The sequence below is a fragment of the Coffea arabica genome, chromosome 6c (genome assembly GCF_036785885.1).
Source record: "Coffea arabica cultivar ET-39 chromosome 6c, Coffea Arabica ET-39 HiFi, whole genome shotgun sequence".
Classification (NCBI taxonomy): Eukaryota; Viridiplantae; Streptophyta; class Magnoliopsida; order Gentianales; family Rubiaceae; genus Coffea; species Coffea arabica.
Window position 1 is genome coordinate 28609557 of NC_092320.1, and position 24950 is coordinate 28634506.

Genomic DNA, 24950 nt, shown 5'->3' on the forward strand with positions numbered 1-24950 from the left:
AAATAAAACTAAAAGGCTAATGAAATACAACTCTGAACTCCAAAATTCTGTTATCCTTCAAATTTTTAAATCACTATATGAGTTTCTAAAAGATAGAATAATATGTCTTTCAATTTTTTATTTTTTTTATTTCATCTTGGGAGAGAACTTATATGTCTTCCAAGATATAAATGAAAGAAGGAAGCAGAAATAAGGAATGCAGTAGTAAAATTCTGATTCCCATATTCTAACAGCAAAATAAGCAATTATTTATTGGCATACATCATATTCTTCCCCCCAAATGCTGTATTCACAATTTTGGTTGCAAATGTCAAACATTATTCTGTCCATAACAAAACTGGGAGCTCCAAACCATGATTAAGACGAAAACAAGAAATATGATATATCATCTAGTTCCCAGAATTGCAGCTTTCAATGCTCTTAGTTACTCAATGGTGCATGCCCTTTTTAATCATTAACTAACATTTTGAGCTTGTTCCCGAAAGACCAGACAGATCAACTCTGATCACCCTAATAAATCTGAAAAGGGAAACGTATAATTAAAGTGATAAGAAGGAAATGAAAGATGAAGTCACTGGAGATTCCCTTTTTGGCTTTTCATTTATCCTTTATTCTTTTCTTGGATCAAACGGATACCTCAAGATATCATTGGGGTTTGCTTTGCTTTATATCGAGCATCTTTGTGCCTCTACTTTATTCAAGATATGTTTCTCTTGTTTTTCTTTTGCATAATTAAAGGTAGATTTTGAACCCACCGATAATACAAGACATGAACAGAAAACAAAAGAAACGTCATGTTTTACCCACAAATTTTATATATTAGATAGGACAGATTTTTTTTCCCCAGAAATTAATTGTCAGATACCATTGTTGAAAACATTTAATGGCTCTCTTTTTTGGTGTGATGAATGAAAACTTTGAAAAAGACTTATCTTCAATCATGGTGAATTGGAGGTCCACCCAGGGAGGCATGTGGCACAAAGTGAGAGCTTCGGTTAAGGTGGGCTTTCAATTATGGGCTCATGGCAACGTTAAACTCCTAATGTTTCTCAATTTTGCAACTAATTAACACTGAACTCTAAAATTCTAAATATTGCAAACATCTACAATATAATTACGAGTAAATTTTATATACACTGTCAGTATATACACTATTACAATTGGATGGATGACACGTGAACAAATTTTGAATTTCAAATTCAAATTTTGCACGTGTCATATTTAATGGTGATAGTGTATACACTGACAGTGTATGTAAGATTAATCCTATAATTAAACTCAAATTGAAAGAATGTTTCTAATATGCACTAACCGTGTATATACTATCATGATTAGATTTATGATACATTTACAAAAGTTGAATTTCAAATTCAAATTTTGGTTGTCAATATATAAAAAATTTAATCCAAATTTCTAAAAGTTGTAAAGTTTTATTGTATAATTAAACTTTTAAGTTAAAAATCCTAAACATTATGAACTTCTGCAATCTAAGTAAGCGTTGTCTCTAAAAATTTGGAAACCCATACAAAATAGCGGGAAAAAAAACAGGGTTGCGTAATGATTGGAAACAGGGTTGTCTCTATAAACTTGGAAACCCATCCAAAATAGCGCGAAAGAAATAGGTATTTATCCCATGTACATGCAGATTTTATGTTAGAAGGGAAAAGAATTTGTTTGATTCTTATATCTATCGCTCAATAATTAAAAAGGAAAATTTTCTATAATTGCTTAATTTTATGAATTGTATTCCTACTATTTTGATTTGTTGGACGTATCATTTTTCAATGTTGGTGATTATGAGATTAAATTTCTTGTGCTTTTACTGTTTTATTGCCAGTGATATTATCACTTGGGAGAAGGGAAGTTGAGGATTTAGATGGAGAGTTGAGTTGGGTGATAAAGAGGAAGGACTGTAAGTAAGAAATTTTGGATATAATGCTTCTCACTTACCAAAAAAAATTTGTTGGGGGTTTGGGTGATTGAAGAAAACCATGCAACATGACATTGTTCTAGGATATGGGCTAAGCTGTATTTTTCTATTCGTTGTACTATTCCTTTTTTTTTTTAGATTTCAAATTTTCATCTTATTCTTGCCTTTTAATTTTTTAATAAATTGTCATCTAAAGTAAAAAAAAAAATTAACATCAGGCACCCGTTAAAAAGAGTTTCATTTAATTAAACTCAGGCACATTATATATTTTCTTTTCTTTAAAGAAAAAGAATATATATATATCTCTCTGTGTGTGCGCGTGCCCTATACATAAACACGAGGATACAAGCATGTATCACGTTCCTATGTTGCTTCTGAATATTTCTCACATTCATTTAATTACTAGAATTATGAAACAATTGATGAAAATCTAAATAGGATCTGTCCATGATCAGAAATATGGTGAAATAACCTTTCCCGTTCTTTTCCGCGACCCTGCTACTCATAAAGAAGTTCACTTCTTAAAATATCCGATATACGTAGATGAGAACAGGGGAAAGGGTCATATTTACTTAAAAAGAATCCGGGTTTGTTTGGATTGTGAATTATTTGAGATATTTTTACTGTAGCATTTTTTATGATGTGATGTATGTAAGATAAAAATGTAATTTGAAAGATAAAAAGGTGCGTTGAAAATTGTAATGATGATGTAAGCAGATATAATTTGACAAATAATTCACAATCCAAACAAAGCCAAGAAGCTTTGATGTTTATCTCAAAATAATGAAAAGTAAAAAGCAAATTACTGGGGGGCTAAGACAAGTGCTACCTTCAATTCTTTTACCTTTACTCACCTCCCCTTAACAGCATATAGTTAGTTTTTAAAAGCATTTTGCTTGTTTTTGACAGTCCAAGGAATAAGGAATAAGAATGCATGAGCCTTTAGCTTTCTAACTTGTCTGGCAAGAATCTGTAGACTGGAATCATGAACTGTGAATTTGGGTGGGAACTTTGAACTGGTATACCTCTCATGATGATTAATTTTTTGAAAGCAAAAAGGTTCCAACCTGTTCCCCAAGAATTTTCCTGGCACAACCCAAGGCCAGATCACGGGAGTGAAAGGGACAACATCTGAGTCCTCAGATGGTTATCCTGATAGGATTAAATATCAAATGCTATAATTGCTAAATGCTTCTCTATTTTCTTAGAAGTATTGGAATGCAATTGGAATGCAAATTGAAATGTATTTACAATTACAAGCCCATGGAAGCTGCCTAGAAATTCGTAGGCAAGTGCCAAGTGACAATGAAAGATTCAGAACATGTAGTGCACCAACCATGCATATTCAACCATTCGAGGGTAATTGGTATTATGACTCCTAAAGGTATCAAAAGATGTGGTTGAATGATTGATTTACTCAGCAAAAGTCTTGAGTTCTAATCCACTCAGGAGATTGAAAGGTGTTTTGCACGTTCAAGATCACAAGAGTGGGATCAAAGGCAATTAAACCTATAAGACACTGTACTTGACCTTGATATCAGATGGATAACAACGTTTGGTTTGTTTGGATATCAAATTTTTTTTAAATAATATTTCGTTTGCATCATAAACACATTTCTTAATTCATTTTTTTATATTTTCAATCATCTTTTTATCTCACATATATCACATCACAAAAACTGTTACTAATTCCAAACTTCATTAAGTAACCGAATAATAATTAAGGGAATTTTGACATTGCTAAGTTTGTAATATGTGGCCTTTTTAAGCATAGATGCAAAATCAACATATAATAACAGCGAGCCATTCAAACTTCATTTCGTACTTGATAAAACTTAGATTACAAATTAAACACGATTTCAAACTTGTAAAGAACTCAAAAAAAAAAAGAAAATTCATCGTCAAACAAGGAATTAATAGCTCGGTTTAGATCATTTACAAATCTACCCAACCCAAAGAATGAAAAAGGTAAAAAATCGAAATATTAATTATTGCTCCAATTAGAAGTCTCTCTGGAGGAAAATATATGCAATATATGGGTTGACTTATGGACCATACAATATATGCAATAATCACATCAGTATCATGATCTATGATGATATAAAAGGTTAATAATGATAATATACCAAATTGTATATACAACATAATTTATAAATAGATCCATAGTCCAAGCCTATCAAGTATTTGCCACTACTTTATGGGACAATTTGTGCGTGTATTATTGTGAGAGGAGGAGAAGGAGCAATGACTACATTAGTGGCCAAACTGGCGCCTTGATAGACCGTCCAAATGTGTATTGAACCGAGAAGAGGTTATAGCCGGGCAAATTGGTCGTGTCCAAAAAGGCCAAGAAAAGGTCATTCATGGATGGAAGCAGCTTTACAAGTCACTCTCTCACCTTTCCTTACGTCTATGGGTTGGTTTTATTGTGTGATACTGAGAAGGAGTTCATTTTTGTAGCATTAGTTAGTGGCTATACAGCAGCCTCCTTAGACTCCCTTCCCCCTAAATTAAGATAAAGTAGATTATACAAATATATCGTTGTTGACAAAAAAAAAAAAAAAAAGTAGCATTAGTTAGTGAAAAAAAAAATCTGTTAAGAATTTTTCACAATTAACTACAGTTTGAAGAAATTTTCTATTTGCGGATTTTTTTTTTTCTAATTGAATTATTGCGGTTGAATATGACTTGCAGTTTGAATGGACATCAAGCTATTCAAATGTCCAAATGTTCTTAATTGTTTTACTTTTGGTCAGTCTACGATCACCTTTACTTGCTTTTGAGTCTAGAAAGAAACAGCAGAAATTGTGATAGGACCAACCCTCAAGTATGATGAAGAAAATGGTAGGTGGAAAATGATACATGGATTTTCAAGTTCGGCCTTCTAAATTATAGGGTCCGTTTGGATTCTTGTTTTTGGGCCTGTTTTTGAAAAATTGTTTTTCACAATCCAAATGCTACAGTAAATGTGTATTTCAAAAACAACTCCAAAAACATCAATATCCAAACAATATATCAAAAACAACTCCAAATACATATTTAATATGTTTATTTCAATTTATATATTTCAATTATGTATAGGATATATATATTATATTAATTTAAATATATTTATTTATACATATTATAAATATTTTACTTTATATAAAATATATTTTTATATATTTATATAAATATTATATATTATATAAATTATATATATTATAAATATGTTATTATACATTTATATAAATGTTATATATTATATATATTTAATATATACATAATATATATTATATATATTGAACATTTATATAAATGTACATTTAAACATAATATATATATTTATGCATATTTATAATATACATTTAAATTATGTATTATATATAATATAATACATTTATACATTTATATTAATATACATAATATTAATTACACATTTATACATAATATTAATAAATGTATACATTTATATTTATTACATTAATACATTTATACATAGTATTAATATATATTTATAATATATTAATTTATACATTTATATAATATTCATTTATAATTTATACACATTTATAATAATATACATTTATATATTTATAAATATATTTATATTATGTATTATATATAATATAATACACTTATAATACATTTATATATTTATTTATAAATATAATATATAATAAATAAATATAATACACTTATTTATTTATATATAATATATAAATTTATTTATAAATATAATATACTTATTTATTTATACATAATATATAAATATATTTATTTATAAATATTTATAATTGTATTATAAATGCATAAATGTATATAAATATAAAAACATAAAAATTATAAATTATAAATTATAATATACATTTATATAATATTCATTTATAATTTATACACATTTATAATAATATACATTTATACATTTACAAATATATTTATATTATGTATTATATATAATATAATACACTTATAATACATTTATATATTTATTTATAAATATAATATATAATAAATAAATAAATATAATACACTTATTTATTTATATATAATATATAAATTTATTTATAAATATAATACACTTACTTATTTAGAATAATATATAAATATATTTATTCATCAATATATAAATATATTTATTTATAAATATTTATAATTGTATTATAAATGCATAAATGTATATAAATATAAAAACATAAAAATTATAAATTATAATATACATTTATATAATATTCATTTATAATTTATATATTTATAGTAATATACATTTAAACATTTATAAATATATTTATATTATGTATTATATATAATATAATACATTTATATATAAATATATGAATATATTTATTTATAAAAGTACAAATATATTTATTTATAAATATTTAAATATATTTATTTATAAATATTAATAAATGTTTTATAAATGCATAAATGTATATAAATATAAAAATATAAAATTTATAATTTATAATTTATACATTTATATAATATTCATTTATAATTTATGCATTTATAAATATATTTATATTATGTATTATATATAATATAATACATTTATATATTTTTATATAAATTTATTTATTTATAAATATTTATAAATGTATAATTATATATTGTTATAAAAATATAAAAATTATAAATTATAAAATACTCGAAAATATGTTTTAAAAATACATCTAAAAATAATCCATAAAACATCTACAGTAAAAGCTTTTTATATAATTTTTGAAAAACAACCCCAAAAACAACTAATCCAAACGAACTTGTATTTGAAAAACGAAATGCTACAGTGCTGTTTTTGAAAAACAACCCCAAAAACAGCTAATCCAAACGAACCCATAGTCTCAAGGAAAAATAAGAAAAATTAAAGGAATTTTGAGATTTAAATGGTGTATTTTTACAGCCGGCAATAGTGCACAACCACGAGGCTTCACAATTTGTACAGTCTGCTCTGAGTGGAGGTCTTTCAAAAATGAATTAATGAAAGCCAAGTCATGGTTTTCAAGATTAGAGTAAAATCAAGTAAAAAAATTATTAAAAAAATATATTCAACAAATTTTTTTATGAATATTCGCAATCCAAACAAGACCAACTTAACTTTCTATCAAGGGTATCAAGAAAACAAAACCCCAATTTTTTTTAGTGTATTTATAAAAGTTAGCAGATATATAAATTTGGCTAGATTAAAAGGATGCTTCGACATTATTTTTAAATTTTTTTCGCTACAGATAGGGTTCGAACCCCTGACTAACCGTTCAATCTCTTTTTGGTGCTACTGAACCAAAGCTTAGCGGTGGTTGATTCATGAAGGTAGTCATGCAACCATAAATTTATGGCAAGAACAGTAAATTACCAAAATGTGTTTCGCATTTTGGAAGAATTTGTCTGAACACATTTCGGAAGAATTTGTCCGGCCGCTTCAAATCTTACAGCTATGTTTTCCGAAACTGAACAGATAAGGACTTGACTGATTTATGATTCTCATCCTTCGCAGGGAAGCATTCTTCGGTAGAAGACAACAGACGGGTAGGACTTGTTGAAACTAGCAAGCAACACTTGTAACACGCGGCATATATTTGTGAATAATGAAGCAGTGGACCAGCGGCCTTGATGTAGGGAACAATTAATGTTCTAGCAACATTTTTGGTTTTCCTTTGGTACAGCATTTTGCTAGCCTTTTCAGCAATACTAGGACAACCTTAGGCTTTATTAGGCACAGCATTTTGATAGCTTTCAGCAACACTTGGACATTTTTAGGTTTTTATTGGGTCAGCATTTGACAGTTTTCATCATTAATTTCATGTTGGACAGTTTTAGGTTTGATTGGGTCAGCATTTGATAGTTTTAATCATTAATTTCATGTTAACATGTTCACCAGTTTCAGATGGAAAATGCGTAGTCGTTGGATTGTTCAAGAACGAAAAGCATTTTTAAAAAGAATTTGCTCATGGCCAATTTTGAAAAGTATTTTCAAGAACAAGTTGTGAGGTTTTTGAGAATCAATCACCAACCTTGCATATATTCTCCTTTCTTAATGTTTTCCAGCTGCTGGTCAATAAAATTACTCTTCAAAGTGGTTCTCAAAGGACTCAAAGGTTCTTTTTTCGAAAAGCCAAAAGAATTTTACAAAGAACCATTGAAGTTACTTTCCATGCTCAAGCTTCATATCAAAATCTTGAACAGAAGCCAAAAGAAAAACTTCTAAAATATAAAATCAGCTAATTTTACTTGAGCTGCAGTGACTTTTTCAAAAAAACAAAAAAAGTCCCCACTGTTGCAAAAAAAAAAAAGCTATACTAAAATCAATTATATATTAGAAAGAAAAAGAAAACGATAGATAGTGCTGCTTTTGCTGTTTTGCATGAGTTTACTTCTTTTTGGATGATTGTGAAGTCAATGCTTGTCCCACGAGATCATCCATTGAACAAAGTGGAGGACGAAATTGATTAACGTTATGTAAGCTTCTTGATGGTGAGTTGGTAATCAAACCCACAATTATATATGCATTTTGTGGGGCAAATGTCACTATTATGGTTGTGAGTCCTAAGCCGAAGTTTCGTGCACTGCTGACCAGGTCATGACTAATAGTAGTACATTTTGAAGACTATTAGGTGAAAGGGAGTATTTTCATTTTTTTTAATATCTCTTTTTCTGGTTGTGAGTCTCTCTTTTGACTTGTAATCACCAAATAAATCTGTGAAATTGCTATTCTATTGTTTCCTTATGACTGTTTTACAGGTCCAAAGAATTGTCAGGCAGTAAGATTAAATGAAGAAGACCATTTTTCATTATTAATATCAAGGTTCCGACTATGTTGCCGTATTTGACGATCCAGAAAATCAATCACCATTTGTCACGTAGATCCTTACTATTAGGGAATACTAATTTTATCTTTAAGAAGTATCAATTTTAAAATTTTGACTTTTGTTATTATCAATACTAGCCTACAATACCAAAAATATACATAATTTTGACACTTGAGAATTAGCTTAGTGTCAATAAGGTACTAAATGATACCTTTTTGTAAGAGGATGGAAGTAAAACTGTTGTTTGGAAAACCTAGGGTATGTATCAAATACATATTCGTAATGGAGTAGCAATATAAACAAAAACTAGAGGTGATCATAATAAACTTATTTAGAATGATCCACTTACATATCCATTTGGTTGTCTAAGTACAACTCCGTATTAATTAAGTGTTTTTTTGGATATTTTTAAAAAAATTTATTGTAGCGGTGCAATTGAAAAACTTGACACTATAAATGTATTTGAGGGTGTTTTTAAAATTTAAAATTTTACCAAGTTTTTTTTTAAATTGTTTTAAAAAAAAATCCTATGACAACTCCCACCACCATCACCCATCACCCTAAGCCGCCGCCATCCCTCCCTCCTCAACTACTGCCGCCACCTTCCTCCATCCCCCTTCTCCCTCTTCCTCTTCCTCCCCTCTTCTCCTTTCTCCACCCCCCTTCTCTCCTCCCCTCCCCTCCCTTCCCCCTTCCCCCTTCCCCGCACTCCCCTCCTCTCTCAAGATCATTTGGTCGTGGGCTGCTTCACTTATAATATTGAAATTCATAACTTAATGGTAATCAAATTATTAGTTGTTTCTAAATTTGAATAAGTTCATACAAAAGGTCAACCCACTCATGGAACAACCTCTCTTAATACTCTCTTTTATTTCTTACAAATAGCAAAATACTATCTAAGTGCCTACTAGGGGTAAGGTTAGGTTAAATGATAAGATGGAAGAAATTGTAAGTAGATAAGAGATTCTAAATTCAAGACCTTCCACTTACAAAAAAGAAAAAGAAAAAAAAGTAAAGAAAAAGAATCTAGGGGCTTACCAAATTTTTTTCGTTGCAAACTTTCATCATTAATCAACTAAGAGTCTTGATCGCTTCACTCAATTTAAAATTCCGAAGTTAAGTTTTAAATCAAGGATTAATCATCTATGATATGTCATAAAAGATTAATTATCTATGCACGCTAATAGCATAGACACTATCAAGTTGGAATTCATGATAATTAATTATAATTTAGTTTAGTAATTCAAATTTTACATATATGGTATATATCTAACCTTACTAGTATATATATTATCAGTGCATAAAAGATGAACACTCAATTAATTATTTGCCTAATTTTTTTATTCAGATAAGTTCAAAGAGAAAAAATTTGGGTTGGGCTGGGTGGATTGGGTAGGGGTTGGGGGGGGGAGAGAGAAAACGAAAAAGAGTCTTAGACAAAGTAAACGCACCCTTAGTAAACCTCAAAGTTTTCAAAATGGCCTAGGCCGAGCTAAGCCGAGCCGAGCGGCATTTGGTTATTTTTTAATGAGTCAATAAAGAAAGTACATCTAGATTCTTGTTTGGGCAGCCGGGGATGGGGAGTGACCTGGAGCTTTCGGTGTAAGCATCATCAGCCTGATCCTATCTGTTAAAAATTGTTTTTTTATTTTTGGTATCTTATGTCATTTCTATGTCATGCCACTTCCAGGATGACGTCATCGCTGGCGCCCTCCTATGTATTCAACTTTTGAAATTCTAAATAATTATCCCTTCTAGAAAAGCAAGTCATTGGCCTTTTTGTTTGCTCTGTCACCTGTCCCGTCAACCCCCAAAGCCTCATCTTGGCCGTTGGACACTTCTTTTTTTTTAAAAAAATTTTTTTAGGATATATCCTGAAAAAGTGATTTTGGTTTACGAGCTTTTGAAATTTGATATGTGAATCAATTACTAGTTTTAGTTTGAATTAGTAATATACAAATAAAAATAATTTTAGTATTAATTTCAAAAAGTAATACTCTTCCTTTTTTTTTAGTTTTTTAGGATATATCCTGAAAAAGTGATTTTGATTTACGAGCTTTTGAAAATTGATATGTGAATCAATTACTAGTTTTAGTTTGAATTAGTAATACACAAATAAAAATAATTTCAAAAACATCACATCCATTCAATATATAAAAAATAACTCTAAATATATAATCAAATAAAAATAAAATTTACACCATTTTTTCTTTTAACTAAAATCACCACCACTCTTACTCACTCCCGCTATCATTCTCTTCTTTCTCCTCTTTCCTCTCCCTCCCTCTTCCTCATCTTTCTTTCTCTTTTCCCTTCCCTTCCCCTTCCCTTTCTTGCCACACCCCTTCCCAACCCTCCCTTCCCCTTTCTATGATCTGGCCACGATGTTGTGACTAAAGGTCTTGATCTAGCCTCAGCCAAATCGGGGAGGGGGAAAGAAGAGGGATGAGTCATGGCAAGGAAAGGAAGGAGAAGGGAGAAGGGGAGGAAAGAAAGGAAGGAGGAAGATGGGAGAAGAAAAGAGATAGGGTATGAGGAAGAAAGAGAGAGAGGAGGCAGAGGAAGAGAGAGAGGGGAGGAGGCGGTGGCAATAGCGGTGGCGGTAGTTTTTAAAAAATGCTACAAAAATTTTTAAATTTTATAAATATCCCAAAATATATTACAAAAATATCTCCAAAAACATCATGAAAAAATTTTATAGTAAAAAGTTTTTCATATATACTGTTATAGTAAAATATTTTAAAAAAAGTTTCCGGAACAGCTAATCTAAACAGAGCCAAAGAAAATCTTTGCATTATGAGTTTGGATTGCCATTTTTCTTTAAAAAATTTTCTACTTTTTTCATGAACACATTTTTCAATTATTTTTTACTTAACATACATCAAATCGCTACAGTATATTTTTTCATAAAAACTCCATAAAATAGCAATCCAAATGAGTTAATAGAGCTTTTTAGCTTCTTTTAAGCTTCATTGATTTCCTTGTATTGATTTTCATTTTTTTCACAAAAATTTTAGGGGATGCATGCCTTCACTTCTCTACATTTAGCTAATTTTCTCAATTGAATTTCACTTTTTCACTTTTTTTTCAAAAAATCACAAGTGGATTTCAATTATCAAGTGCACTTGAGAATTCGTTAGATAAACTCTTATTTCTAGTCACACTTTTTTGTGGTATATTTTTAAAAGTAAATCTTATATACATTGATAGTGTATACACTATCACGGTTGGATGCACGACACATATGCAAAATTTAGATTTCAAATTTAAATTTGAATTATGTGTCACACATCAAATGGTAAAAATGCATACACTGTTAGTGTATAGAAAATTAATCCTATTTCTAATTGAAAAATTAAAAAAGAAAAAAATAAGTTTTTAAAAAATTTTGCGAAAAGGTTTGTCAAATTAGAGGAGATTGTGTGCAATTTTAAGCATCATTCATGTTGAAAGAAAGGAAGGGAAATGAAAGGAAAGAGTGCCAATGAAAAAGAAAAGAAAGAAGAGTAGAGGAAAGTGATTTCTATCTATTTTGTTTGGATTAAATACGGAAGGAAAAGGAAAAAAATGTTGAAATTTTGTTTGGATTCAAGAAGGAAAAGATCAAATGTTATTTAATTGAAATGGATGAGGAAAATGATTATTTTAAAAAATTTATATTACTTTGTTAGATTTGGTTCCCTTTCCCTCCATTTTCACCCACTTTTAGATGAAAACTGAAGAGATTAACAAAATAAACTAACACATTTTTCTTTTTTTTTTTCCACCTTATCCTTTCCGTTCTCTCCACAAAAATCAAACCAAAAAAATAAAAAGTCAAATTCCTCGTGTTCCTTTTCTTTCCTTTCCTTTCCCTCCAATTACCTTAATCAAAGCAGTGTAATTCCAAACGAAATCAACGTTATTCGGAGAGGCAAGTTACTAAAACATATACTAATAAGTGACTGTAACCGTTATGGAATAGACAGATAAGATCAAATTATTGCCAAATTAGTATTGGACGGAGGGATAAGTCATAGGAAGAAGATATGAACTGTGCTGTGGCTGTCAACTAGACTGCGTTTGTGACTCGTGAGCACCAATAATTTGTGGCATAGCTATCACTTCTAGAAAATGCAACTTTCTACTAATGTCCTTTGGCTTTTGCAACATAAAGTAAAATTGACTATAGTGATTGCGTGACCATTGGACTAGTCCAGTAGTCAGAAGGAGCTTTCAGAATTTTCTTTAAATTTCATTATATAAAAAAAAGGAATTCTGTTAAAGTTTAGAGGTTAAATCATGTATCTGATAGTTAGAGAGGTGAAAAGAATGTAGCAAGGGATGAGAGGATAAAAAAAAACTATAGAGTTAATTGCCATTTTTCCCCAAAACTTATGGTGAAGCAATACTTTGCACCTCGAACTTGAGATGTATCCTTTACCCTCATAAAAACCAGTCAAGTATTAGACACCACCTTTGAATCCAAAAACATGACTGAATGATGCTAATACAGGCAAAAAATGGCTGTATGTCCATGATGGAGGGAAATGGTAAAATTCCTAAGGTACTTTTATTTTTTTTTTATTATTTTTTTTTTTTAGGTGTGTCCCGCAGGGAGTGGACCCCGCAGACTATTCACCACCCTCAGCAACTTGCTGGCAGCAAGGTTCGAACCTCCTAAGGTACTTAAAATGCTTATACCATTTAAAACTCGCCAAAGTTTCACAAATAAATTTAGATGAATAAAAGTGATGTAGAATTATGTTTTGATTAAATTTACACAGAGGAATATCATGCACCTTGTGAAACGCACCTGGGTGTAGTAAAACACAAAAATCTAAAATCTAAAGAAAACAATATGTCCAAAATTTACCAAATTTTGTATGACAAATTTCAAAAAAGAAATGCAAACTGAATTTAGACAATCAATTTTTAAAAAATGTAAATATTAGTGTAAAAAGATGAAAATTGCACCTGTATGACAAGAAGATTGATAGGTTGGTATTAGTATGCGTGTCCATAAACTTTGCTGCTTTTGCAACTTTAATATTCGTCATTATCTTTTCCGATGCAAATCTTCACAAAGTGTCCTGAATTTGTTTCTGTATTATATACTGATATTATTTTAGTATTCTAAATTCACAAACAATTAAGCTAAATGAATATAATTTTCATATATCGTAATGAATTAAATTGAAGAGCTTGCTCCAACTTGGAAAAAAAACATATATAAAATAAAGAACTTTTTTTGAAATTACATGAATATTTTAATTTTTGGAACAACACAATTCCATAAAGAAAAACATTTTAGAATGAAGTATGTTTGGTTTAAAATTTTAAATTTATAATATATGTCTCTAATGAAGTTATAGATTGTCAAGTATGAAAGGAAAAATGTATAGTTTCTTCGTCTCCCGCCCTTAGCATGGGAAATTTACGCACAATGGCTTTTGAAGAATTAATGACTCTAGTCACAAAATAGATGGGAAAATGTAGTTTTAATCCTCAATGTTTAGCACATGTGTAGTTTTACTTTTTAAAGTTTTGACGAAAACAAATCTGGTTCTTAATATTTAGCATCTATGAAGTTTTAGTCTCTAAAGTTTTAACACGAATAAATCTGGTCCTAAATGTATCCAATTTAAAGGAAATTTAGGACATTTGAATAATTTTTAATTTTTGACAAAATTTAGTCACATACAATCATGTATCCATTAAATTGAACTTAAAACAAAAACAAAATTAACGATAAAAAATTCTCATGCTAACTAATTAACTAGTGATAAAAAAAAATGAAGAAATTTGTTAAAGTATAATATTTAAACCAGTTGGAGCACCTAGTTCATTAATCCAAAACTCATTTTCACTTTCTATCCTCAACCTCTCAAGCAAAATCCCTAACATTCCATTTTTGTATATAGTTTTAAAAAATTTATTTTTTTTGTTCCTTACTTAATAAATAACTCACATGTCATCAGGAGTGTTATTCTTATTGTTCAAAGTTATCCGTTATTTTGCTTATTTTTTAAAAATTAATTTAACAAATATGTGATTGCACATGGTTGATTCCAAGTAATTCAAAAAATTCATCAATTATCTTAAATCTACTTCAAATTGGAGTCATTAGGGACCGGATTCACATTTTCCAAAACTTTAGGGATTAACATTGCATCAAGTGCCAAATATTAGGGTTCAATTTTGTTTTTATAAAAAACTTTAAAGACTAAAATCACAGATATACCAAATATTAGGGATCAAAACTTCATTTCTCTTGGAAACTAATCATTTCTTTTATTGACAAGGGTACACACATGTTTGGATTGCACATTATTTATACTTTATTTACACATATTAACTTGCTTGCATCATCAATATACTTTTCAACCATATTTTTGTCTCACATACATCACATCAAAAAATATTATAGTATTTTTTTAAAAAAAATTATCCCAAATAATCTCCTTTCCAAACAGACTGGTGTAACTAAACCTAAACTCTAATAAAGTTCTTAGTCATGTTGTCCCCTACATAAAAGTGGAAAACAATGGAATGATACAAAGTAGGCATTAACTAAAATTATCTTAATTTGTTCCCTTCTTCAATTATTTCTAATTTTGTTTTTTCGTCTTTTGCTTTTGAGGTCATAGTGATGTTTTCTCACCGAAATGTACTTATTTGAAAAGGCTATAATAGTGTGTTTGGATAGGAAATTATTTAGGATAAGTTTTTGAAAAAAAATACTATATCACTTTTTTGATGTGATGTACGTGAAATAAAAATATAATTGAAAGATATGTTGATGATGCAGATAAATCAGTGTATGTAAATATGACGTAACTAAGGTGCAAATCAAACAAATTGCTGTAGGGGAAACCAGCATTCAATATGGAAAAGTAATAATGGCACTGACTCTAGTGACCTGGAGATGATTGGTTTCCCATGACAGAGAAGTCATGATCATTGAGAATAACCTCACAGGTACGTGTATATTCTTTCCACATGCAAAGAAGTTTTATGATTTTGAGCGGCGGTCGTGAGAATATTTGTTTAAAACACCACACACAAGGTATTAACCAAGAAGAAATGCATGTACTTGACTCATTTTATCTATCATCCGCGAAGTTTGAAGATGCAATCAACATTCAAGAATGTCGATAACCTAATTAATTCGGTAATTGAATTAGGAGTCGAGCTATTACCTACCAAACACAAGTAGAATTTATCTGATCATTGTCACTATCCCTCGTATACTCTTTCTGTCTCATAAAAATAGATCTATTCGTATTTTGGTAAAACTATAAATTAATATAATTAAAATTAATTATTTTTGCTTAGTACTTTTCTCATATATCCCTCCAACAATATAAGATACCCTCGTATTATTCCATTCCAACTAGTAGTTCATGCTCCTAAATCATTCTTGGAATTTATTGTTCTTTAATTCAAGATCACTCATTTTTGTTGAGAAAAATGTACATTGACTATGGAAATGTTAAGGTTGTGTTTGGATTGCATTTTCCGTCATTTTTTATGGAAAAATTACTGTAGCGATTTGATATATGTGAGGGAAAAATGTGATATGGAAATATGATCACGGAAAACGACAATATTTTCTGACGGAAACAAGCAATCCAAGCAGAGTCTTTAATATACTTAAAAATTAGCTACTCATTTGAAAAGAAAATAAACTTATAATTAAAAAAATACAATAAAAAAGTAAGACTATCTTTATGAAAAATAGGCGCAGTATATAATCTTTAAACATCTAATAGCGGTGAGGCCATTTAAATTCCAAGTTTCATAGTAAGACCAAATTTCATTGTTCTATTTTCATCAATTACATTAATTACTCCAACCAACATCCCATTGCCATTATCTAGTCACAGTCATTTATTTATCCTTTTGAGAATGACACTGGTAGCACTTGGATGACAAAGCTAGACTAATATAGTAATATCTTTAATCTGATTATTATACTCAGTAAATCAAATGAAAAAAAAATTTTGGCCCCTTTAACAATAGCCGTGAGTTTCTAAAGATGTTCACAAAAAGATTCTTGGACCCACGCGCAAAAATAAAACAGATAGAAACACAGTGGACCTCAAAAGAGGCACCGCAGATGATGCAGATCTCCCATCACCAGAAAAATTTAAACGGACCAGGAGGACACATCAAGTAGGATTAGGTAGCATCGAAGACGATATGTCCCCCTGGTACCCTAATTCACCTCGAAAGTTTCCCATCCTGATTTGGACGTCCGCGTGTATTGCTCATTTTAATTCCATTTTTGTGTGATTCAAAATCTTTTGATTGATTGACTCTTGCAATGGGTATATAATGAGCATTTATTAGTGCACTTCGGGATGGATTGCTATTTTTTGAAATTTTATTAAAAAAATATATTATAATAATTTAATATATATATATAATTAAAAAATATGTTAATAAAAAACGTAAAAATTTTTAGATGAAAAATTACCATCCAAATAAGAAGTACATGATTTATCATTTATTAAGTACTTGTTAATATTTCCATATCTTTCTATTTTCCTGTGTTACATCTTACTTTCACATTTATTTTTTGCTGGTTAAATTCTGATTATTGCACTTTTTTAAAAATTAACCAACACTTGTCAAACACCTGTAATATTGAGGCAGAACTTCTCTTTGGTTTTTTTTTTTCAAAAAATACGGAGAAAATGGGCAGAGCCCATTTGGTACGTGAATTTTTTGGATGTTTATATCCAAAACTTTACTATAATTTACTATAAAATTTGTAGAAAAATTTTTTGAGGTGTGTAAAAATTTTTCTTTAAGAAAAAAAAAACTTTCCTCTTTTTTCCTTTCTTTTTTTTTCTTTTCCCCTTTCTTTCCTTTCCTCTTCTTCTCCCCCCTCCACCCACTGCCCTTCTTCTCCCTCCCTCCCCACTAACCGGCCGAAATCGCTGGCACCTTCGTCGGTGATCGACACCAGAAATCTTTTGGTTTTTTTGCGCTCTCTCTTTCCTGCCTCTCCCTTTCTCTTCCTCTCTCCCCCTCTCCTCCCCTTTCCCTTGCCATCTCTTCCCCCCACCCTCCCTCAAAGGGAGGGCGAGGGTGGACGGAGTGAGAAGATGGCGAGGGAAAGGCAAGAAGAGAGCGAAAGGGGGAGGAGAGAGGAAGAGGGAAGGAGGAGAGGGAAAAAGGAAAAAAGAGAAACAAAACTAAGGAGGCACCGTCACCAGCGTCTACGCTAGAAAAAAAATTGTACTTAAACTGTACGCTGGAAGTTTTTTTATGACACTGTACTTAAACAGTTAAAAAACTTGTAGGAAAAAAAATTAGCAAAAAGCTCCTTGCCCAAGCAGGCCTAAGTGACAAAACGTTTGCATTATACGGCTGCATCACTGAGGTAGAATTGTCGATGTTTGACTTTGAGCCCTATCTTGTTGGCAAGGGGTAAATGTTTTTTTGTTTGAAACTTTAAAAAGGGCTTATGAGATACTACCATTTAAAAAAAAAAACCACCGTGCACCAGCGTTGGTTAATTAGTAAGAAAGATGCTTATGTCGATTCATGTCTATTATTTCACTTAGAAGTTATTGATTATGTATAGTATATACAACGGCCACATGGATATGATGTAAAAGTAGTGATGGTTAATTAGTGTACGAAGATGCAAAACAATTCATGTTATTTGTATATACTTTATGGTCTATAATTGCATTAAATTTGGTCTACCTATGTATTTTGGTTTTCATCATGCAACCTTTTTAAATTTCTTTATTTGTAGTTTTGAATGCCAATTGTTTAAACCTCACAAATTTTAAATTTTAAGCAAGCATGGGTTCAATGTTTCTGTAGTTTTAGCTAATCATAATGTTTCACTGATTTTTCTTAGGGATAATTTCAGAAACCTCTCCTGAGATTTTCGACAATTTCACTCGGTTCCCTTGAGATTTACATAATTACGGAGGCATCTCTAAGTATGATAAAAAGACAACAATGTCATTTATTAATTGTCAACTCATTGAAAAACTTTATCAAATATTAAAGGTCTATCATCTATTATCAATCAATAATTCAAACTATAGTTTTTTCCATTTAACTATCTATTCTCTTTCTCTTACATCTATTTTCCTTTCAAACTCATTTATTTATTATTATCAACCAATTGTGTACTATCACCACTAATAAAAGCACCATACATACCAAATCACTAATACTTACATATCTTGGTATATATTCCCAACTCTCGATTTTTTATTATTATTAAATAGTTTCCATGCGCCCATTTTTGTTTCCAATTATTGATAGGCATTAGTAAACTGAAATTGTCAAATGACAAATTGAGTGCTAATTTTATTATCAAACTAAATGGAGATGAAGATAGTGACAGTGATAAAAAATAAAAATTAAGGATAGGAAGTGGGATAAGAACTAAATATAGGTTATACTGTTATAGTTGTCATGAAAAAAATGTTCTTGGTATATATTTATAATTGCATTATGTTAAATGTTATTACGATAGAAAAAATTTCATTGATTTTGAACTCTGTGCCAATGGAGTATATTGGATATTGATATTAGTAGTGATGGTTTAGATTATTTTGTAATAAAAAAGAGGCGGTCATGGAATTGAAATTTAGGGATATTGATGAATATTGTTGTGTATTAAGTAAAATCTGATATTGATATGAGGTTGTAAGTAAACTTTTGAGTATAGTTCATACAATGGTTTGCATAAAAAATTTTTAGATAAAAGAGAAACATCAAAACAAAGATTTGTGCTTATTTAAATGTGCTTGGATGTTGATAGATAAGTAATAGTGATAGCAAGTAAAGATAAATGAAATAGAGATTGTGAACCATTTTTTCCTTTACATTTTTGTTGTGAATTATAATTCAAGGGCATTATAGGAATTTTGAGAAAAAAATATCCTTTTGGACCTAGAATGAAACTTAAATAGTGAAAATAGGGGAGGTAGGTGTAAGTTTTAGAACTTGAGGGGAGTTTTTTGCAATTTTTTAAAAAATTAGGGGAGGCATGTGAAATTAACCCTTTTTCTTATCGACAAACTCACGTTAGTCTCATTGCTGATTTGTTGATAAGCAGGTCGTTGAAAAATGTAAAGAGATTGATAAAAATTGCCATGCCTAGTTCGGATTTATTCTCCAAAAGTTGTGTTGCGCATATTTTGACTCCGTAAGTGATACTTATTCTCATCTTATGTATTTATACGTAGGTCACGGACTCGTAATTGTACAATTAATCATAATATTGTTTTTGGCATTATATCAAGAAGTTTAAGTAAGCTAAACTGTAAATGACGCTCAAAATTAATTGAGGTGGACTATTATTATGAATAATTTTAGAAACCTCCCCTGAGCTTTGTAACAATGTCACTTAGTATTATGAACTTTGAAAAATATCACTTGCCTTCTCTATTTTTAAATTTTTGTAACATTGCCAATCCGTTTCAATGTATATTATTAAAAAACTCATTAGCTGATAGAGAGTATATTTTCATTCTAATGTTGTTCTTTTCTTGTAAATGATTTTGATTTCATAACAAATTTAGTTAATTCCTAAACTTTTGAAGACTTAGCCGATATGATTTTTTAATTAGGAATTACAAGGTATTAATAAGGTTGAAAGCCCTATTAATAATTTTATTGTCATTAGTCTGCACAAGAAATATAATAAAATTTTGAGATTCTAAATATTCCAGAAAACCCATAAAAGTTATCCAAGAATTTTAATGAAGAAAATAACATCTTGCAACTTGAAAATACCTCAAATAAGTTTCTAAATATATAGGGTATAATTTATCATTTTCAAGTCTTCAAGCCAATGATATAGACAAAAAATTCAAAAAACTTGTACACAATTCATAAATCCTTAAATTCATCCATAAGCACTTTTAAACTAAAAAAAAATTTCGTCATTGAAAACAATCTCAAATGAGTTTGCAAACATAAAAATTTGTCTTTTTCTTTTTTTTAGGCCATCAATCTAAACAAGAAATTTTGAAAATTCTAAAAATTTTAAAAACTCCTCAGATTGATCGAAAACATTTCTTAATAAAGGAATAATCTTTTTGGCTTGAAAACACTTTGAATACATTCTTAAAACCAAAATTTTTGTACATTAAAATACCTATTATTATATTGTGTCATTAAAATTGCACATTTGTATAGTTTTTCTTTATTTTCAACCTTTTATTACATGCTCTCAATTTTGAAAAAAAAAATTAGCACAACAAAGGGCACTTTTGGAATAAAAAATCTTCTCTATTAAAAAAATGAGTTTTTAAATAATATATTTTGAAATGGGCTGACAATGTCATAAAAGGTTAAAAATAAGGGAAACAAGTTTTTTTAAAAAATTAAGGGATGGTAAGTTAAACTGTTAGAAACCTCAAGGGAGGTTTTGAAATTATCTCCTATTATTATCCGTCTACCATGCACACACAAGCCAAAAAGCAAAAACAAGTAACATTAAAAAAGAACCAAGAAAGGAAAAGGAAAGCAGCGATACAAAAAAAAAAAGAAAAAAGTAGAGCTGCTCGGGATCTGTGACTAGCGTTTACGCGTCGACGACCACCACGAGCCGATGACGCGGCTTGACCGTCAAACCTCAGCAGTTAATGCCCTCTCTATTAAATACGCTGCCCCGTATATACTCCCTTACCCCTTACTACTACTAGAATACTACCAAGTGCCAACGCTTTAATACTCTGCTACTCCGCTCAACGGCCTCGGTCCACAGTCAACCCTCAATTTTTTTTTCTCTGGATTTTTTTAAGAGGTGTCTAATTGATACTTATTAACAGACCTAAATTACAATCAATTTATCATATATATGTAAAAGATTAATATTTCCTACACTGATAGTATATGACGTTAGATGAATAATAATTATACAAAATTTAAATTTAAAATTCAAAATTTGCACACATGTCATGAATCAAACGGTAATAGTGTATACACTGTCAATGTAAATAAAGTTTACTCATATATAAATATTAATAATAGCTCTTTTCATCCTATTTTGATAGTTTTGGTTTTTTTCACACAATTTGAGAAAAATTAATTAACTTTGTTGAAGAGTAAATCTAGTTTATCGTTTTCCTAAAATACCTTTACATTAATATTATAAATATGACTAATTATTATACATTTACATTAAATGCAACAACAATACTAATGGAACATTGCAGCAATGAATCAAAGCACTTATTGAATAAGGTAGCTTGTACTCACTATAATAAATTATATTAAATAAGAGTATTTTAGAGGAATTTAAAGTTTATATTATTCAATTAGAAAGGAAATGAATTATAATTTGAAACTGATGAAAAAAGGAAACAAAACTATTAGAGTGGTAGAATGGAGTATTACCCTCCATTATATATATATATATATATATATATATATATATAATTTATTTTTTAAAAAACAAACAATTGAAATTGGTGTTCAAATTTCAAAAAAAAAAAACCCAAAAACCGGCCAACCCAATCTAGAACGGATTTTGAATTTTGATAAAATGGAATTACATAAAAGCAAAATATATCTAATTATAATTTTTGGTAAAATAGTCAAGGGACAGATATCAAGATTACATTACTTAACTATCAATTATTGGCCGAATTTTTGAAACTTTTATAATATAATGGTATATATATTAGTTATATATACATACATATTACTAAATACTTATTAGTAATGAATAATTAGTTAATATGACTACTAACTAGTATTCTAGTAAAGTATTACTAGCTAAATTGATTGAATTTTGTTTGAAAAAAACATAGAAAATATTATTGTGGTGCAACAATTTAAAAAAATTAAAATATTTCAGATTACAAATATAATCAAAGGACCTATTTTTTGGTCGAAATCCAACTATGTTTGGATTGTGATTTTCTACTAAAAAATTTCTACATTTTTTTGAACATATTTTTTAATTATCTTTTTACCTCACATACATCAAATTACTACAATATATTTTCATAAAATCTTAAAAATAACAATCCAAACATGACCTAAAGTTTTGACGACAATTGGATATTAGTCGCGAAAAATCTATTCTCGAATTCCGAAATTTTTTAAAACCAAATTCTTAATTATTGATCGATAAACACCCCTGCTTGAAATAAATCTTATCGAGTAGTGCCTAATGGACAGTCGTTGCCCAAACCCCCCGCTTGAAATAAATCTTACCGAGTGCTGCCCAACAGACACCGTTGCACAGACCCTGATTCCCTAAACCACGGTTTAGTGTCCGAACAAAATTGCTGACGCGTGCCCCGAGGAACGCGGTTCCTTCATCCCTGCCCCACACCCACCCCCTTATCACCGTCCTATTTAACTCCCCCCTATCCCTCATCCTTCTTCCTTATTTCCTCTCTTCTTCTCTCTTTCTCCCTGCTCGAGCGGAAAAAAGAAAATATCCCTTCCATTTGATCCGTCCCAACTCACCTTTTTTTTGACTAGTCTTAGTAATATTGTACAAAATCATCACCAAAATGCTGTAGCTCTAAGGGCGGTGGACTACAACAACTGTATCGAATCTTTAACTTGTTACAATTTCGTGCAAAATTCGAAAAAACTGTACAATTATGGCTTCTTCTGACAATTTGGTGGCAATGGAACCGTGGGCTTTTCGGCCGACATTTGCGGACTCGTGGCTTAACGATGCTTTTGCGAGAGACACCGAAACCTTGACAAGAGCGCTGCAAAAATCACTCTCTAGCCATTCCGATAATGTTTCCAGCGAGATGATGAACCCTTTTTACCAGTCAGAAACGACGCCGGCCCACACCCCCACCGTTTCCGGCGGTTCTGAGAACGAAACTGCCGTTTCCAAGAGGCGGAGCGCTGGAAACGGGGTGGGAGGAGTAAATGGTGGGAAGATTACGAAGAGGAAGTCGCGGGCGTCGAAACGTAGTACGACGACGTTTATCACCGCGGATCCAGCGAATTTCCGCCAGATGGTTCAGCAGGTGACCGGTGTGAGGTTTGGAGGGAACTGCCAGCTGCCGGTCAACCCTGTGCTTAAACCGGAGCCACAGCGTCCTCCGGTTAACCGGCTTCAGGCCGGATGCTTGCCAACTCTCGACACTTCAGCCTTTTTGCTGGACCCTCCTAATAGCCAGCAGCAGCAACAGCAAGTGGGTCCGGCTTCGGCTTTGGTGGTTCCGCCGCAAGTGGCGGTTAGTATTGCTCAGCCGTCTCCTCTGGCGGTGGTGGCCGACGGTGGCTCATCTGGGTTTGATTTTGAATCTTTTTGTTCCTTCCCAACGCTCGAGTCCTGGAACTAATGTAATCTAATTTAATGAATCTTTTTTTCAACTTTCTTTTGTCTAGGGATGTAGGTGTAGGAAATGGAGGGGTAAAACGGGTAAATCACACCTGCAATGTGTTCATATTTTGGGGATTTAAGGCGTGTTTGGATGGGACTCTGTTTTTTTTGCCATCATTACTTGTGATGATGAATAGCTCTTTGTGGGGGAAGGTGTATTAGCTAGCTCTGGCGATGTGGTATATTAATTAATATGTATGGCTATAAAGGTCTTTGTTTAATTAAAAGTTTATTTAGAATTTAATTTGCCATTTTATTTGTATTTCATATTAGTCTCGATGTAATCTTTTTCCTTGTCTAGCACTAAGGCACTCTTTGCTAATTTTGTTAAATTGGTTGAATTTTTGTGTGAGGGGAGCCAGTGAAGACAAATGAAAAGATTTATGGTCATTTGGCTACTTAATGATTCAAAAAATTTTGTCTCAAATTTTAAGCCCTTGCGCATAAACTCGGTTAATGAAAGGTTTTTGTATTAACTCTACAAGATTATAGTTTCTAATGCAAGAGCTGTAGTACTGTTTTTGATGATTTCCATTGTGTTACATGATGAGACTAAGATGAGCTCGAAGAATTGAGCGTGTTTGAGCACTAGATTATTTGGGTTTCATTTTGGTTGCCCATTTTCTTTTAAACTGAACCAAACGCACGGAAGCAAATTTGCAGTTTTTTTAGTGCAAGTGGGAGGGTCGAACCACTCAACTCATTTCACCTCCCAAAAGCATGTAAAAGACATTTAAGCGTGAAAGACATTTAAGCGCCAGTGACTAGATAAATATCCCCTTTCAAGGCTCTTATTGGAAAAAATTTTCAGGAAAGTCTGAATATTAGAATGTAATTAAATGATTTGTGAAAGTCATGGATATTAAAATTCAGGTTAAGAGATTTGTTATCAAATTTTTTGACC

At 30.5% G+C, this 24950-nt stretch overlaps 1 protein-coding gene across 1 annotated transcript; it reads left to right on the top strand.

Moving 5' to 3' along the window:
• Window positions 1-23064: 23064 nt before the first annotated feature.
• Window positions 23065-24297, top strand: LOC113694284 (calmodulin-binding protein 25-like). The gene has a single exon (XM_027213186.2). The coding sequence runs from the start codon at window positions 23304-23306 to the stop codon at window positions 24003-24005; it is 702 nt and encodes a 233-aa protein (XP_027068987.1). The 5' UTR covers window positions 23065-23303; the 3' UTR covers window positions 24006-24297.
• Window positions 24298-24950: the final 653 nt, after the last annotated feature.

Excerpts from the sequence above, each read along its gene's own strand:
- LOC113694284 (XM_027213186.2), top strand. The coding sequence starts at position 23,304 with ATGGCTTCTTCTGACAATTTGGTGGCAATGGAACCGTGGGCTTTTCGG.